The following is an 18,123-nucleotide window of genomic DNA, read 5'->3' as shown; positions in this document are numbered from 1 at the left end:
TTTATTAATTAAAGTGATTATGATACTTTTATAAGTTGTAATTTATGCAAACCCGAATAAATTTGTTTTAATTAAACGTATAAAATAGGTACAAATTAGCCTACAATACAAATATAAAAGTAATCTCATTATCACCGTAAAACAAAATGTTTTTCCCCTCACTAGCTCGGAAACACGTGTTTTGTCCTTTAATACCAGCGGGTAAAAACGCATTTTATCCACTAGTGGGTAAAGTAATTTGACCTTGAATAAACTGAAATTAACTGCTTTAAAGTTGATAAAAGTAGGTGAATCTAGTAATAAAGATGATTTACCACCTGTGGAACTACTGGAAGCAGTGATAAATGTATTTTTTGCGTTGTAGTTTCCTCGCTATAGTGAGGGGAAAGTTTTGTGTTACACTCGGGTGCAAATGTATTTTACTTCTCGTGTGTTAAAAAACTCGCAAGTTCAGGATTCTATTCTCGAACCACTCGCTTCGCTCGTGGTTCAACTATAGAATCCTTTCACTTGCTCGTTTTTCAATTCGACACTCGGCGTTAAAATACAACTTTGCCCCCTTGTATAACAAATAACTATTACTTTTTATCCGTCCTCGCAGATCGTTCGTCCGCTGCGTTCGATATCTATGGTGTGCGCGTCTATTCTCAGAGCAGCACGCTGCTCAATGCGCGGCCGCAACGTTGCGAGCTCTACACCAACATGCTGGCGCCATCGAACCTATGCATTTCCTCTGTGACCTGCTCAATGGGTAAGTATAAATAGTCGGTATAGCCATAGCTGTATCGTGTCATGATTGTCGCTAGATGTCACTATCACTATGCCTATACAGATAACTCGCGTTTACTGATGTATGGAGTTACAACTCTGCCCTAGCATACTTATTCCATTATGGCAGCCATTCTCAAAGTGTGCTCCGCGGACCCCTAGGGCTCCGCAAAGCCTCTCTGGGGGCTCCGTGTGAATTTTGGGTACCTGATAGTGATATGCAACTTCAACTCTCTTCCATAAAACCAAATATTCACCAATTGTTAAAAAATAAAAAACAGTTTCATGTACCTCACATTAGAATCTAATCTAGTGATTACATTTTACTATTATGATTAAGACTTATTAAAATAGCCTAACCACAAAATTAAAATTTTGAAAAAAAAAACCCCGACCGCGACATACTCTACCGATTTTCATGAAACATTGCTAAGAACACTCCCGACTTACTCAGCTTTCAGACAAAAAAAAAACTAAATCCAAATCGGTTCATCGGTTCGGGAGCTACGATGCCGCAGACAGACACACACACAGACAGACAGACACGTCAAACTTATAACACCCCGCCGTTTTTGCGTCGGGGGTTAATAAAGGTTGTTATAAACTATTTTTTTTATTTATTTAATTTAAGGGTTCCGTCAGACAATTTGCTTTCCAAAAGGGTTCCATGGGAAAATAAGTTTGAGAACCGCTGCTTTATGGTATAGCTCAGTGGTGGCCAAACTATTCTCATTGGGGCCCAATAACAACATTGGTGGCCAAGCTATACCTATGAATGAATTTTAAGGACGGGCCAGTTTACACCAAAAATGCTTTTTTAACCCCCGACGCAAAAACGACGGGGTGTTATAAGTTTGATGTGTCTGTCTGTCTGTATGTCTGTTTGTCTGTCTGTGTGTGTGTCTGTCTGTGGCATCGTAGCTCCCGAACGGATGAACCGATTTCGATTTAGTTTTTTTTATTTGAAAGCTGTGTTAGTCGGGAGTGTTCTTAGCCATGTTTCATGAAAATCGGTCCACTAGGTCGCGGTCGGGGGTTTTTCAAAATTTTAATTTTGTGGTTAGGTTAGGTTATTACTGCAGTACTGGTCAATCTGGCCATATCACACACTATTTTGAAGGACCGGTGTCGGGCCGGATACAATTACTTCATGGGCCGGATATGGCCCGCGGGCCATAGGTACTTTGCCCACCTCTGTATAGTTAGAGACTCGATGTAATCGCTTTCTACTGTTCCGCAAGTGCATAGTGGAATAAGTAAGGGAAGAGTCTCCATACATCAGTAAATGCGAGTTATTTGTACAGGCATAGTTAACAGACATCTTGCGACAATCACGCGCCAATCACGCGTCAAATAGCGTGAATTATCAGTACCATTACTCGATACTAGGTGGCAACAGTGTCTCTTCTGCCAAAAATTTAATATTAGACCAGCGGGCCGATTTTTGAGTCTCACGCGTTCGAATTCAGAAAATTGTCACTGAAAATAATAAGCAATTCACCGTTTTCAACCGGTATTTTAGTGACAGTGAGACTCAAAAATCGCCCCCCAGCAGTTTACAACTTATATTACGAGCAGAAGGAATTGAAAACAGGATACTGATTAATACTATTATAATATTAGCTAAAAATTGGTGAGCATTAGACTCTTAGTTCGTCGCGACATCTATTGACAAGTAGCAGTACTGATAATTTACGCTAGTTGACGCGTGATTGACGCGTGATTGTCGCTAGATGTCACTTAACTATGCCTATAAAAATAACTCGCTTTTGCTGATGTGTGGAGTTACAAACTCTTCCCTTTCTTATTCCTCTATGGCAAGCGCTAAAATCAAGCAATGCTATCTTTTGTGTTAAGTGGATTGTGAACACATCTGTGCAAAGTTAGCGTGATCATAATCTCCTCTAACTTTAGCAAACTTTTCAGCGTATCAGAGTTTAAAGTCAGCCCAGCCCTGTCCCCACATAGCGCGTTTTCCGTGGAACAGCTTCTTGCCTGCCTCTCATCTTTGGCGCCGCGCACCAACACCGGCCCTACTGTCCTCGCCAGCGCCCTCGTGCTTCAGGTAACTAAACCGTTTTTAACATTTTCTACGACATCTTGACAGATGACTGAAGCAGTCCTGCGCGGATCCAGGGGGGGGGGTCCATGGGGGGAATGACACCCCCCCCCCCCTGGAGAATAAATACACCACGTGACCCCCCCTGGGGCCTGCTGGGCCTTTACCACGTGACGGCATAAGCTAGATGACAAGCTGTCACCATAGCGTCGTATGGACCTGCAACTCTGACCCTTTAAATACCCCACGCTGGATGAGATATAGCTAGTCTTCCCCGCTTTCTCCACATAGCATACGTTCGCAGTGGAACAACTCCTCGCCCGCTTTTTAACATAACCGGTTATACTGTTACTGGTGATTCGTATTTCAGGCTTTAGTCTCCTATCAACCAGAAGACCTTGACCTACGAAGCCAGACAGGAGTAAAGCTGGTAGAAGTCTTAGGAGTCTGGTTTGGACTGCTCGTCGCTAGCTTAAACCATTCTATGCTGGCTGGAGATACGGAGATGTGTGGAATGATCTTCGCCGTGACGTGTAAACTAGGAGTGGATGTTATGAGGTAAGTTGGTCAGTTGATGATTTATTGTTTAAGCTTAGAGATTTCCTTTGTTCGAGATGTAATAGAGGTGGCGGGGAAAGATAGAGAAAGACACGACAGGACACTTCAGGACATAGAGATTCGCGGAGGAATACGAGAAGAGCCTTTGCCGAGCAGTGGAATAGTATGGGCTCTTAATAATAAATATATCCATACTAAGACTAAATGGGAAAGTGTGTGTGTCTGTTTGTTTGTCCGTCTTTCACGGCAAAACGGAGCGACGAATTGACGTGATTTTTTATATGGAGATAGTTGAAGGGATGGAGAGTGACATAGGCTACTTTTTGTCTCCTTTTAATGCGAGCGAAGCCACGAACAAAAGCTAGTCGGAAGGAAATCGGATACTTAAGACAGTAGGACAGTACCTATTTATTTACAATTAACTAAGCAACTTAAGTTCCTACGATAAGTCCTTGAATAAATACTCACCAATCTCACCATTGACGTTTATTTTGTAGGCTAGCGAAACTCCTCAACAGCGGAAACCGAAACCCCAGCTTCGTGCAATCAATCCTCGCTGACGAGCAAGAAATCACGGCATTAAAGCAATGTGCGATCGCGCTCCGGGATTCCATACACAGGGTTCTGCTGGAAATGATCGGATTTACTAAGGTAGGTAACTAACTAATTTAGGTCAGTGATGCTAAGTGTTGTAATCCAAAATCTTGGCCTCCGAAATGAGACCGCCACCTGTCCCGATCCTGCGCAGCCTCTTGCCAATCACTGACTGGGTAAAAAATCCACATAAAAGTAACGTGAGTCACGACTTCATTGATGTTTATTTGAACTACAGCTGCAAATGAAAGGATCTATGCATATCGGGAAAGTAACACTTATTTAGAGATAGATTATCATAGATCAAGAGCCCAGGCCCGCCAGACCTTCCTCAAATTCTCAAGGATGAAACTTTGGGACAATGTAGAGTTCACATCGGCGTTTAATGTGTGCATATTTTCTAGTTCGGCCCATCGGCCAATTTTTTGCTATCAAGTGATGAAGGTGACAAAAAAAAGTGCTTACTTTCCTTAAATTTTCAAGGCTGATTTTTATATATGTGTTAGACCACGTTGTTAGAAATTGGTTATCATCAATGCCAGACCGTTTCCGCCGGCCATAACTTTTACCAGACGCGACAAAGTTGGCAAAAAACGACTCTAACTTACCTCATTTTCTCAAGCCTGATTTTGATATATGATACGCAGGGACCTATAACTAGACCGTTTGTAAGCAGCCAGACCAATCGGATGGACCCAACCATCCGCCAGACCGACTTAAAGTTTCGATATGAGCATTAGTAGAATTGAAATATTCCGGGTCTATAAAAGCTAAAAACTTGAATTTTCTACATTAAGCTACGTGTATATTGTATACTTGACGTAATAAGCGACTTTCAAAAATTTTACTTCTAAGGAAATAAAAAAATGAAAGTTTATAATTTATGTGGTGCAAGATTAATTTTAAGCTATGAATTTTATTTACACTGCGTAAGTACATGTGTATTTTATTATAAATATAACTTTTACCAGACGCGACAAAGTTGGCAAAAAACGACTCTAACTTACCTCATTTTCTCAAGCCTGATTTTGGTATATGATACGCAGGGACCTGTAACCAGACCGTTTGTAAGCAGCCAGACCAATCGGATGGACCCAACCATCCGCCAGACCGACTTAAAGTTTCGATATGAGCATTAGTAGAATTGAAATATTCCGGGTAACTTGAATTTTCTACATTAAGCTACGTGTATATTGTATACTTGACGTAATAAGCGACTTTCAAAAATTTTACTTCTAAGGAAATAAAAAAATGAAAGTTTATAATTTATGTGGTGCAAGATTAATTTTAAGCTGAATTTTATTTACACTGCGTAAGTACATGTGTATTTTATTATAAATATAACTTTTACCAGACGCGACAAAGTTGGCAAAAAACGACTCTAACTTACCTCATTTTCTCAAGCCTGATTTTGGTATATGATACGCAGGGACCTGTAACCAGACCGTTTGTAAGCAGCCAGACCAATCGGATGGACCCAACCATCCGCCAGACCGACTTAAAGTTTCGATATGAGCATTAGTAGAATTGAAATATTCTGGGCCTATAAAAGCTAAAAACTTGAATTTTCTACATTAAGCTACGTGTATATTGTATACTTGACCTAATAAGCGACTTTCAAAAATTTTACTTCTAAGGAAATAAAAAAATGAAAGTTTATATGTGGTGCAAGATTAATTTTAAGCTATGAATTTTATTTACACTGCGTAAGTACATGTGTATTTTATTATAAATATAACTTTTACCAGACGCGACAAAGTTGGCAAAAAACGACTCTAACTTACCTCATTTTCTCAAGCCTGATTTTGGTATATGATACGCAGGGACCTGTAACCAGACCGTTTGTAAGCAGCCAGACCAATCGGATGGACCCAACCATCCGCCAGACCGACTTAAAGTTTCGATATGAGCATTAGTAGAATTGAAATATTCCGGGTAACTTGAATTTTCTACATTAAGCTACGTGTATATTGTATACTTGACGTAATAAGCGACTTTCAAAAATTTTACTTCTAAGGAAATAAAAAAATGAAAGTTTATAATTTATGTGGTGCAAGATTAATTTTAAGCTGAATTTTATTTACACTGCGTAAGTACATGTGTATTTTATTATAAATATAACTTTTACCAGACGCGACAAAGTTGGCAAAAAACGACTCTAACTTACCTCATTTTCTCAAGCCTGATTTTGGTATATGATACGCAGGGACCTGTAACCAGACCGTTTGTAAGCAGCCAGACCAATCGGATGGACCCAACCATCCGCCAGACCGACTTAAAGTTTCGATATGAGCATTAGTAGAATTGAAATATTCTGGGCCTATAAAAGCTAAAAACTTGAATTTTCTACATTAAGCTACGTGTATATTGTATACTTGACCTAATAAGCGACTTTCAAAAATTTTACTTCTAAGGAAATAAAAAAATGAAAGTTTATATGTGGTGCAAGATTATTTTTAAGCTATGAATTTTATTTACACTGCGTAAGTACATGTGTATTTTATTATAAATATAACTTTTACCAGACGCGACAAAGTTGGCAAAAAACGACTCTAACTTACCTCATTTTCTCAAGCCTGATTTTGGTATATGATACGCAGGGACCTGTAACCAGACCGTTTGTAAGCAGCCAGACCAATCGGATGGACCCAACCATCCGCCAGACCGACTTAAAGTTTCGATATGAGCATTAGTAGAATTGAAATATTCCGGGTAACTTGAATTTTCTACATTAAGCTACGTGTATATTGTATACTTGACGTAATAAGCGACTTTCAAAAATTTTACTTCTAAGGAAATAAAAAAATGAAAGTTTATAATTTATGTGGTGCAAGATTAATTTTAAGCTGAATTTTATTTACACTGCGTAAGTACATGTGTATTTTATTATAAATATAACTTTTACCAGACGCGACAAAGTTGGCAAAAAACGACTCTAACTTACCTCATTTTCTCAAGCCTGATTTTGGTATATGATACGCAGGGACCTGTAACCAGACCGTTTGTAAGCAGCCAGACCAATCGGATGGACCCAACCATCCGCCAGACCGACTTAAAGTTTCGATATGAGCATTAGTAGAATTGAAATATTCTGGGCCTATAAAAGCTAAAAACTTGAATTTTCTACATTAAGCTACGTGTATATTGTATACTTGACCTAATAAGCGACTTTCAAAAATTTTACTTCTAAGGAAATAAAAAAATGAAAGTTTATATGTGGTGCAAGATTAATTTTAAGCTATGAATTTTATTTACACTGCGTAAGTACATGTGTATTTTATTATAAATTTAAAGAAGAAAAGTAAATTAAACTTTTTTTTCGGTCGTCGAACAAGGTGGTTTAAAATTAGTTTTAAGATCGATCCTTTTTAATTTGTGGGCGAGGGACCTCACACTATGTATAAAGGCACTATGTGTATGTTGGGTCCATCCGATTGGTCTGGCTGCTTACAAATGGTCTAGTTACAGGTCCCTGCGTATCATATATCAAAATCAGGCTTGAGAAAATGAGGTAAGTTAGAGTCGTTTTTTGCCAACTTTGTCGCGTCTGGTAAAAGTTATATTTATAATAAAATACACATGTACTTACGCAGTGTAAATAAAATTCATAGCTTAAAATTAATCTTGCACCACATATAAACTTTCATTTTTTTATTTCCTTAGAAGTAAAATTTTTGAAAGTCGCTTATTACGTCAAGTATACAATATACACGTAGCTTAATGTAGAAAATTCAAGTTTTTAGCTTTTATAGGCCCAGAATATTTCAATTCTACTAATGCTCATATCGAAACTTTAAGTCGGTCTGGCGGATGGGTGGGTCCATCCGATTGGTCTGGCTGCTTACAAACGGTCTGGTTACAGGTCCCTGCGTATCATATACCAAAATCAGGCTTGAGAAAATGAGGTAAGTTAGAGTCGTTTTTTGCCAACTTTGTCGCGTCTGGTAAAAGTTATATTTGTCAGTGTAAATAAAATTCATAGCCTAAAATTAATCTTGCACCACATATAAACTTTCATTTTTTTATTTCCTTAGAAGTAAATTTTTTGAAAGTCGCTTATTACGTCAAGTATACAATATACACGTAGCTTAATGTAGAAAATTCAAGTTTTTAGCTTTTATAGACCCGGAATATTTCAATTCTACTAATGCTCATATCGAAACTTTAAGTCGGTCTGGCGGATGGTTGGGTCCATCCGATTGGTCTGGCTGCTTACAAACGGTCTAGTTACAGGTCCCTGCGTATCATATATCAAAATCAGGCTTGAGATAATGAGGTAAGTTAGAGTCGTTTTTTGCCAACTTTGTCGCGTCTGGTAAAAGTTATGGCCGGCGGAAACGGTCTGGCATTGATGATAACCAATTTCTAACAACGTGGTCTAACACATATATAAAAATCAGCCTTGAGAATTTAAGGAAAGTAAGCACTTTTTTTTTCACCTTCATCACTTGATAGCAAAAAATTGGCCGATGGGCCGAACTAGAAAATATGCACACATTAACCGCCGATATGAACTCTACATTGTCCCAAAGTTTCATCCTTGAGAATTTGAGGAAGGTCTGGCGGGCCTGGGCTCTGGGTCTATCACTTGAACTTGCATCGTGAATAAATGGAACATGTCATAACATCGTGACTCACGTTACTCTTGCCGCGGATTGACCCGACTTGAAGCTGACACAGATGCGCCGCCACACCATGTCCTCCCAGCGACATCTGGTTAGGCCCACTTGCACCAACCACTTAACTCAGGGTTAGTGGGCTGTCTTCTGTCAAATTCCAAATAAAATGGTGTCCATTTTCGTTGGAGCAAGTGGCCCATACTAAGATAATTAATAAATATCATACATAACAGTCTATGATGGATGGTCTAGTGATAAAGAAGTGAGCCTCATACGCTAAACCTCCTCAGACCTATATATGTACTTGTAAATGTAAAATGCAGATTACCTATTTGTAAATTTTCGCAAAAAACTTACAACACTAGGCAAAATGTCTATTACTAATGGCACAGAATATAATTATAATAGTACAAGTACAGAAGGCTCACTCCTTTGATGTTCACAAAACGCCGCCATTCTAAATTCTTACCTATGTACATTAACAAACGCGCGCGAAGGTCGTCACCAATGAATGGGCCGCGAATTCACGGCCGCCGGCATTTACTTGAAGCGCGGCGATAGAATCGCGGAGTGAGCCGCCCCTGCGGTCAAGCAAAATGTCAAATAATTATCAAACGCCTCAATGTTGCCAGTTTTCATCTGTGAACAAATTTAATCAATTTTAATTTCTAGGAAAATCTAGAGCAGATATCTACTGAAGAATATGGAGTGTTCCTGAAGTTTATGCTGAACTTCTTATACGAAGCGACCTCTGAACAGCAACCGGAGTTCTGTGACGTTTTGTTCTCGAAAGGATATCTGACTATGCTGCCCCAGTGCCAAATCTCCAGGTAAAAATAGTGTAAAGTATATCATATCCACATGTTAATAAATTTAATATACCTGCCCGTCATGCCCCGATGCTTTCAAAGAGACACAAAAGAAAAGTGGCGCCACCTGTAACAGTAATGATATTCTGTAATCATCGAGAGATTCGAGACTAAGAAAAGGCCTTTGTTATCATAAATTAAATTAGATTGTCTTTCCAGAAACGATATGACGGTCCGCAATGTGAGCACCCTAATACTTGGAGAAATGCTGAAAGGATTAGCTCAGAAATATCTAGACACCGACTCAAGATCGGACCACAATACTTGTTCCAGAGATATACACGTTAGTACCCTATGTTCAGCAACAGAAAAGGGAAAATACTCTTGCTTTATGGAAGATAAAGTTTCGTTTCGGTGACTTTAGATGCTTAGTTATTTTTGTGGCGTGAATATGGTTGACTACACTAGCACCATCTATGTCGACTTTTCAAAACTATTACAGTTATGCTATTCACCGCTAGATGGCGATAGTAGTACGAGTTTTGGTTATCTAGTTTACTTTGGGTGCGTCCATAAATTGCGTTAAGAGGTTTTGAAAATTTTTTGACCTATAGCGAGGATTCGTGAGATTTTTTAAAACCACTTCCACCACCCTTAATTGCAAGCCAAAGTGCCAAAAATATGTTGCCTGTACATTAAGATCTGTATACATATTTTTGGCACTTTGTATTCACAGCATGGTTGCTGACTGCTGTACTCTATGATTTTTAAAATTTTTCACTATGTACCTACAATGTTATGCCAAAAAAAACGCTATATTTGTTAAAACCCGAGCACAAGTGTTTCCTCAAGTGAGATTTGATTTGACCCCTCATATCTGTCATATCATCAATATCATCATAATGATGATGAATGATTTATGTTTTCAGATGGGTCTAGTAGAACTCCAGAACGGAATAGAACAGCCACATAGCATCGGAGACCAGTTGCAGAAGAACCGACCATACAGCCTGCTAGTCTACATTTACTTCTACTGCCAATCTTCTGACAAGTATACATTACAAATGCCATCATTTTATTTATTAAATACTACTGTATACCTTTTTTCTAATCCTAAAACAAGTACTTTACAATATATTTCTTGTCCCTTTCGGCACTTGCAAATCTGTGAAAACGGTGAAATCTGTATGAATAATATGCTAAAATGTGAGCAATAAAAATCGTTAAACTAATGACCATTTACAATCCAAATAAGTAGATTTTAAACGCCAAAATTAATATATGTAGTCAAAAACGTCCCTACAAAACACTACTTTCTGAGTACTACTAGCGCCATCTAACATTTTCTCTTTGAACAGTTTTAGTTACGCTACTCATGGATAGATGGCGCTAGTAGTAGAACGATTGCAACTGTTTCCCAAGTAGTTCTATTTTGCAATTTTGGTCATTAATTATCAGACATCGGATTCCGTAGGGCGAAACTTCTTGACAGCTAGGGACTTCCTGTATCGATAAACTCATTTATCGATACTAGTTCTAAATACTAGTGATCACACAAAGGTTTACTTATAAAATATTTTTTTATTAAAACAGTATGCGCATGTGACACTGTTTGAGTTGCAGGCGTCCATAGGTTACGGTAACCGCTTTCCACCGCACCGGACCGTATGCTTGGTTGCCACCGACGTAGTATAAAAAGAACATTATATAATAAAATAAGAACTAAATTTTCTTCTTCCTTTTTGAAAACGTTTTTAAAAGTTTACTCGTCACAATTTATTTCGAGGCTATTTATTTTAGACGCTATGTATGAATTTCATACTGATCTTCAGAACAATAGTTACAAAAAACACACGTAATATTGGGGGCGGTAACTAGTATATAGAACTAGTATCGATAAATGAGTTTATCGATATAGGAAGTCCCTAGCTGTCAAGAAGTTTCGCCCCACGGAATCCGATGTCTGTTAATTATAATCGTAACGTCTAAATTTCTTTCAGCCCTGAAGAAGCCACGGCGCCGCTGCTACCATACTTGGTGGAGCACATTCTCCGCTTGCCAAGGAACTTTACGCCGCCACCGTACATAATAAAGGCTCTTTGGCTAGTTTTTGCAGTTAGTTTTTTTAACAGAAAAACTATTGTATAATTATGAGTATAAAGTGAATCATTTCCAAAATCGGTCCAGAAAAGATCTACGTACATAATTTCGTTTAATCAACGGGTGATAAGATAACGTAACAACGGTTTGCGTAGATGTTACCATCACAGCTTTCCCCTGTGCCAACTGTTTTTCTATGACTTTTGCCTTAAAGGGTTGATTAAAAATGCATGAAAAAACAAGAATTAGACACAATTCCAAGGATCGAGAGGGCAAGCTATGCTGGCGCCATCTGTAATATCCTAACCCCATTTCAGGCAATATAACCTATTAATTACGTATCTGCTTCATTGAAAAACCTTTAATCTTAATTTTTCCCCAAAAGATGTCATCAATATCATCTGGCACGCTACCCTCCCTGAATGAAAGAGTTTACTTAGAAAAAGCTACAGACCGACTCATTTCCATGCTGTGCCCGGATCCGTCACTGTATTACACGCACAATCCGGCTTTGCTACTGTGGGCTTTCATCTCGCATCGGGTTCATGAAAAAGTTCGACTGCAAGTGGTAATGACACTTTAAAGTGCAGAATATTTGTAGGATACCGTAGAGTATAAGTAGATAGGTAGTTAGCTACCCAGAAAAAGCTACCAGACCGCCTCATTTCCATGTTATGTCCGGATCCGTCCCTCTATTACACGCATTGTGGGCTTTCATCTCGCATCGGGTTCATGAAAAAATTCGACACCAAGTGGTAATAATTCTTCAAAGTTCAGAATATTTCTAGGATAGGTACTGTAGAGTGTAAGTAGATAGCTACCCAGAAAAAGCTACCAGACCTAGTGTTGTGAATTTAAGCTTTGCTTTGAGGCGTAAACTACAAAACTCGAGTCGCGACTCCTGAGTCTTAAAGCCTCGACCATATAAGCCTCAACCTTATAAGTTTGCGTTCCTGCTTACGAGCACAGAATCCTCGAGTCTTTAGTCCTCAAGCTTTAAATACTCCTAAGCTTTGAAGGTTTAAGTCTATAAGGTTTGTAGCATTTAAGTCTTAAGAGCTTTTAATAAACTAGATCCTAAGGTAAAAATAAGTAAAAAAACAGGCCAAGTGCGAGTCGGACTCGCCCACTGAGAGCTCCGTACTTTTTAGTATCCTGAGATACATGAGATACAGCGTGGTGAAGTGACCGGGCGGACGGATATCTGAGTCTTAGTAATATAGACTTACGTTTTTACCCATTGTGTACGGAACCTTAAAATCTACCAAACCGATACGTCAAATTAAGGGTTAAAATACATACTACCTGCCTATAAAGCTCGTTGTTTGAGCTCTTAAAGCTTGATACTACAGGCCTTCGAGGTTTAGGGGTCTTGAGCTCTTTATGAAGCCCGAGTCTTAAAGACTCACTCTTAAGAGCTCATAAAAAGCTTGAGTCGTTAAGATTCTGAACCGTTTCTGAGCTAAAACCTTTAACGCTTGAGTCTTTAAAGCGTGAACCTTTAGGGTTTGCAAGTTTTTAAGGTTTAAAAGTCTTCAAGACTAGTCTTATAACAACACTAACCAGACCGCCTCATGTCCATGTTATGTCCGGATCCGTCCCTCTATTACACGCATTGTGGGCTTTCATCTCGCTTTAAAAAAAAATCCACTAGTTTGAAAATTACTAGCTGTCCTTTTTCAAAAATAGCATTCCGTCGTTTTCCACAGACATTCGAACGGCGAATTCGTGCGTTCGAAATTCAAAAATAGATCCCCTGGGGTAGACCATGGCACCTATTAAACCCTGGAAAAACCTAATATTTACCAAAATATGACTCTAAACAAGGACAGCAAAATTAAAGTGATCTAAGACATACCTAAATAACCTAAATTAATATAGAAAAACACCAAAGTTGACCAAACATGAATTCAAACCGTGAACAAATATTTCAGCTGTCCCAATGGTTCAAAACCGAAGACTCCTTACCATCAGAACTGACCACCGACCCCGCCGTATGGGAGCTCCTGCTCACCATCCTCACGTCCAGCAAGGACGCTCAAGTCCTGCAGAACTGCAACAAAACCATCTACAGTTGTCTGGAAGAAATAGATGAGGATGGGAAAGAGGACTTCGGGCTGATGGTTTGGCCGGTGTTGCCTGAGGTGCTGTCTAGAGCGTTGATTGACTTCGATAGTATGATAGGTAGGTCTCAAAAAGTATTCTTATACCTTATTATATTGAGGTACCTACAGCCTAAAACAAGGTAAAGAATGAAGAACGAAGGGTAAAGAGACGGTCCGCTGTTCGCACATTCTACTGCCCTTTTTCCGAAACAATAGATTAAATATATAAGAAGACTAGCTTTTACCCGCAGCTTCGCTCGCGTTAGAAAGAGACAAAAAGTAGCCTATGTCACCATCTATCTCTTCAACTATCTCCACATAAAAAATCACGTCAATTCGTCGCTCCGTTTTGCTGTGAAAGATGGACAAACAAACAGACACACACACTTTCCCATTTATAATATTAGTATGGATTATACCATCCCATACATTAAAATGCGACCACCTAAAGACGTATAAAAAGTGGCGCCACTAAAAATGCCTTATTGCCATCGATTACTTGTAGATTGGCATTAAGTGTCACTTTCGAGTCATCAATTTATGTCGAAAGTGACGCTTAACACCATCTACAAGTATAATCGATGGAATTTTGCCTATTATGAATCTATGCCGAAACCGACATATTCTATCTTCTGGAGCTATCCTCTGCAAAGCTCGACGAATTCGACGATGCTGTGTCTTAGCTATCTCACTAGCTAGCTATACTATCCATTGATTCTACTCTCCTCTGTACTTTTCCAGAGACTAACATCTGCTACCTTCTAGAACTATCATCTACGCTAGTACCCTCTGTTCTTGACGACGCCCTCTGTCTGAAGTTAGCTGTCCTCACAACCGCCATATTCACTAAGGACCAGGACGAGGCGCGGTACGACTACAAATTCGCGTGTCTCAGGCTGAGCTTCTATTTGTTAAGCTTAGCTAATAAGCAGAATGATAATAGAGGTAAGAAGTTTGAATTTTTGTCGTTTAAGTATGCACGGGAAGCATGGTCGCGCGATAGACGATAAAATAGCAGGCCGTCCCTATCGCACTATTTTATCGTCTATCGCGCGACCATGCTTCCCGTGTTGATTTCAATTCCGACTACAGTTTATCAGAAATCCTAAAATAGTGTCACTTATTTCTAGTTATCATATTATTTTTCAAGGAAGGAAGGAAAAGCTCGGGTGGGTTAGCGGGTAAGAACGTACGACTTTTAATCCGGAGGTCGTGGGTTCGAATGAGTACCTACCAATGAGTTTTTCGGAACTATACGAAATATCATTTGATGTTTTCCAGTCGCTTTTCGGTGAAGGAAAACATCGTGAGGAAACCGAACTATTCTCAATAAGGTTACCCCACAACCCAAGTTGGAAACTTGGAAGGTCAGATTGAAGTCGCTTTTTAGTTGTCAAAGCGCACCCCAGGCTCGTAAGAGTCATAGTAAATTGCGGAGTAACGCAAGTGGGTGGATGATACCATTTTTCAAGGACGACCATTAAGATTAATTCCTACATTTCTCCATTATTTACGTATGTATCCCTAGTGCTAGTGACATACATGAGCCGAGCCGGTTTCCTTCCCCGTGTCCTCGCCGTAACCAACAGCATGGACACCAGAGTGGCCTGTGTTGCCCTACAACTGCTGTCCTACATCGTGCATTACTTCACCAAGTACAATTATCAAGTAAGACTCATCAACTCACATTTTAAACGCACTTAGGGCCACTTGCACCGACGAAAATGGAGGGTTAACCCACCATTTTATATGAAATACGACAGATGACAGCCCACGAAACCCGAGTTAAGTGGTTGGTGCAAATGAGCCTAATTACAAACATCTTTAATAGGGATGACGACTACATAAAAAATGGCATTCTGTTTAGTCCGTCAGTTAGATCGTCCAAAAATACTGAACACATATTTTTCGCTTTTTCTAATTAATGAAAAAATCCAAAGATATGCAGCATCAAAGTTCCCGAGTGGGGGCTTGTGACGTCACTTCTAAGTAAAAATTGTACCTAGGCGTGATGTCACGCGAAACTTCAACACACTGTACCGTCGTCATTTTTCGTTTACGAGAAAAAAAGAAAAAAATCGTGTCTAAAATTCTTTAATAATCTAACTGACGGAATGATTAGTTTTTTTAGTCGTCTCGCCTATTGCCAGCGTTCCTTGAATCTGTGGTTTCATTTATTTAATTTGTTCAGCTGCTTGATTCAGTTTCTTCTCGCTTCTACTTTTACTGACGTTAGTACAATACACAATACAATACAAATACTCTTTATTGCACACCTCAATACACGAAACAACATAGCAAGTATAAACAACAACTTAAGAGGTAAAACAAGAGGCGGTCTTATCGCTAATTCGTCTTATTCCATAATGTTAGTCATATTCTATACGTGTTACAGCCAAGGTCCCTCCTCCAAATCCAATCACACCAAATAATCCAGTCTCTCCGGAACGACAGTAGTTCAGAGCGCGGGGCGTCTCTGATTCAGCTGGTGTACATGATTCTCAACTCTGGACCGAACACGCCTTTAGTTCTCTCTTGTGATATGGAAACTTCTGTGGAACAACAGTATAATGCACTGCGGGCTCTGTTGTTGCGGATTCAGATGCTGTGTTGCAAGGTTAGTGTGAGATAGGATTAGTTGCAAGTGTTTATGCAGCTCACGTCAAGGAAATGTTTAAGGGTTATATTCTGCACTTAGAGATGGGCTGAATAAGGTCTTTGCCGAATACGAATATTCGGTCGAACATTCGGTTCAGCTGTTACCGAACCGAATATTCGGCCGAATATTCGATTCCGCCATATTTTAAATCCTATCCTATTTAAATCCTTTGTTTATTCGGTTAATATTCGGCAATATAACCGAACTATTCGGCCGAATATGAACATTGAAAAACTTGCCGAATATACCGAATACCGAATATTTACCGAATATTCGGCCCATCTCTATGACTGCACCCTTTAATAAATTTCAGGAATCTAAAAACCAACCATCCGGCGGTTGGAAAACCCTCGGCGCTATATTCCGTCACGCGATTATCAACAAAAGCGACTCCAAGCTCGTCGCCACACTGACATCGCAACCGTGGACGCACACCCTCATACACTTCCAAATAACACAAGATATTACTGAAGAATTCCTAACGTTCACACAAACATGGCTCAGTCTCATGAAGATCACGTTGAAGAACTCGAGAGAAAAGCAGAAAAGTAAAATGTGTAAGCAGAGCTTGGTTTGTAAGACGCTGTTGTTGATAAAGAAGTATTTGGTGGTTGGAGAAGATGATGGGGTTGAGGTTAAGCAGAAGATCTTGGGGACTGTGAAAGAGATTTTAGATGATTCGGATTTAAACGTATAACGATACATGTTACTTACCTCGTTTCTATTATTTTTGTTAGCGCATAACATTGTTGTGAGTAGATAATAAAGAGTGCTATACAAATAAATATACACATTGTAACATCGCGAACAAATAAATATTATGTTGTTGTGATTTTACATATTACGACAGTTCCACACTGAAATGTGTACCCATTGCCAAAAAGGTCATGTCAAAACCTATTTATATAAAAGTCGAATCTAGCCTGTGTCGGGTGGACTTATTTCAAATATTCGTAGATAATTGGAATAGGTGGAGATGATATACCTAATTAAATTAAATTATCTTTTTATTTTCTTCTGATTTGACTAACTGAGCATAAGTAAATAAGTTTGATTTATTACCTCACCCGTTAGAGCGATTTTCCGACGTCGATTGAGTAACTTAAAGTAATGTCAACGAAATTATACTTTCTACTTTTACGTGGCTCAGGTGCAGTCATTATATACTTACCCTGTCAGTGTCTGATACGAACCGATATTGTTATTTAACAGTATAATTTGTAAGAATCAATTATCACAGTTATTCAATGGATCATAAGTTTGAATTACTGTTAAGGTGTAAAATTACCTATTATAGATAGTAGTTAATAAAGCTGTCCTGTCATCACAAATATGTACAGTAAATGTCGATAAAGAATGCACATAGGTCTTTGGAAAGAGACAATTAACGTCACATAAGCAATAAAAGAGACAACGCGCTACGAAGACGAAAAACCGATGATCAATAATTATCGCCGGGTACTGTATTTGTTTATTTATTTATTGTACCTATACCTATATTAAGTTAATAAAAAACAACATAGTATAGTTTTCAATATTTTCAACGGTTGAGTAGATTACCGTAAATACCTACATAAGTATGTTTCAGAATATTATATGACTTTATTAGGAAGGAAGTTAAATAATAAATATTCTAACTATGCAATATTTTCAATATACCTATATTCGATATCAATCAGGAATAGCAAAATAATGTAGCAATTACATATTATGTTTTCAGACACATTTTTATTATATGATAATAAATATACATAAATATATAAACTCACGCCTGTATTTCCAAAAGGGATAGGCAGACCACATGAAGCTATACTTGAGTTTCAATGCCACTCTTTGCAATTAAGGTGTTATA

General features: G+C 38.7%; 1 protein-coding gene across 1 annotated transcript; it reads left to right on the top strand.

Moving 5' to 3' along the window:
• The first annotated feature begins 676 nt into the window (after positions 1 to 676).
• On the top strand, positions 677 to 17,592 carry LOC125234899. The gene is made up of 13 exons (XM_048141319.1): positions 677 to 751; positions 2,695 to 2,833; positions 3,198 to 3,385; positions 3,883 to 4,036; positions 9,271 to 9,428; positions 9,627 to 9,750; positions 10,337 to 10,458; positions 11,408 to 11,522; positions 13,442 to 13,691; positions 14,354 to 14,557; positions 15,141 to 15,280; positions 16,008 to 16,229; positions 16,585 to 17,592. The coding sequence occupies exons 1-13, from the start codon at positions 723 to 725 to the stop codon at positions 16,966 to 16,968; spliced, it is 2,229 nt and encodes a 742-aa protein (XP_047997276.1). The 5' UTR covers positions 677 to 722; the 3' UTR covers positions 16,969 to 17,592.
• Positions 17,593 to 18,123: the final 531 nt, after the last annotated feature.

This window comes from Leguminivora glycinivorella, chromosome 16, assembly GCF_023078275.1.
Source record: "Leguminivora glycinivorella isolate SPB_JAAS2020 chromosome 16, LegGlyc_1.1, whole genome shotgun sequence".
Lineage (NCBI taxonomy): Eukaryota > Metazoa > Arthropoda > Insecta > Lepidoptera > Tortricidae > Leguminivora > Leguminivora glycinivorella.
Note: the sequence above shows the minus strand (reverse complement) of the source record. Positions and strands in the feature narration are given on the sequence as shown.

Excerpts from the sequence above, each read along its gene's own strand:
- LOC125234899 (XM_048141319.1), top strand. The coding sequence starts at position 723 with ATGCATTTCCTCTGTGACCTGCTCAATGG. Across the intron at positions 752-2,694 it reads CTCTGTGACCTGCTCAATGG|CGTATCAGAGTTTAAAGTCA; the intron begins GTAAGTATAAAT and ends CAAACTTTTCAG. Across the intron at positions 11,523-13,441 it reads CTCTTTGGCTAGTTTTTGCA|CTGTCCCAATGGTTCAAAAC; the intron begins GTTAGTTTTTTT and ends CAAATATTTCAG.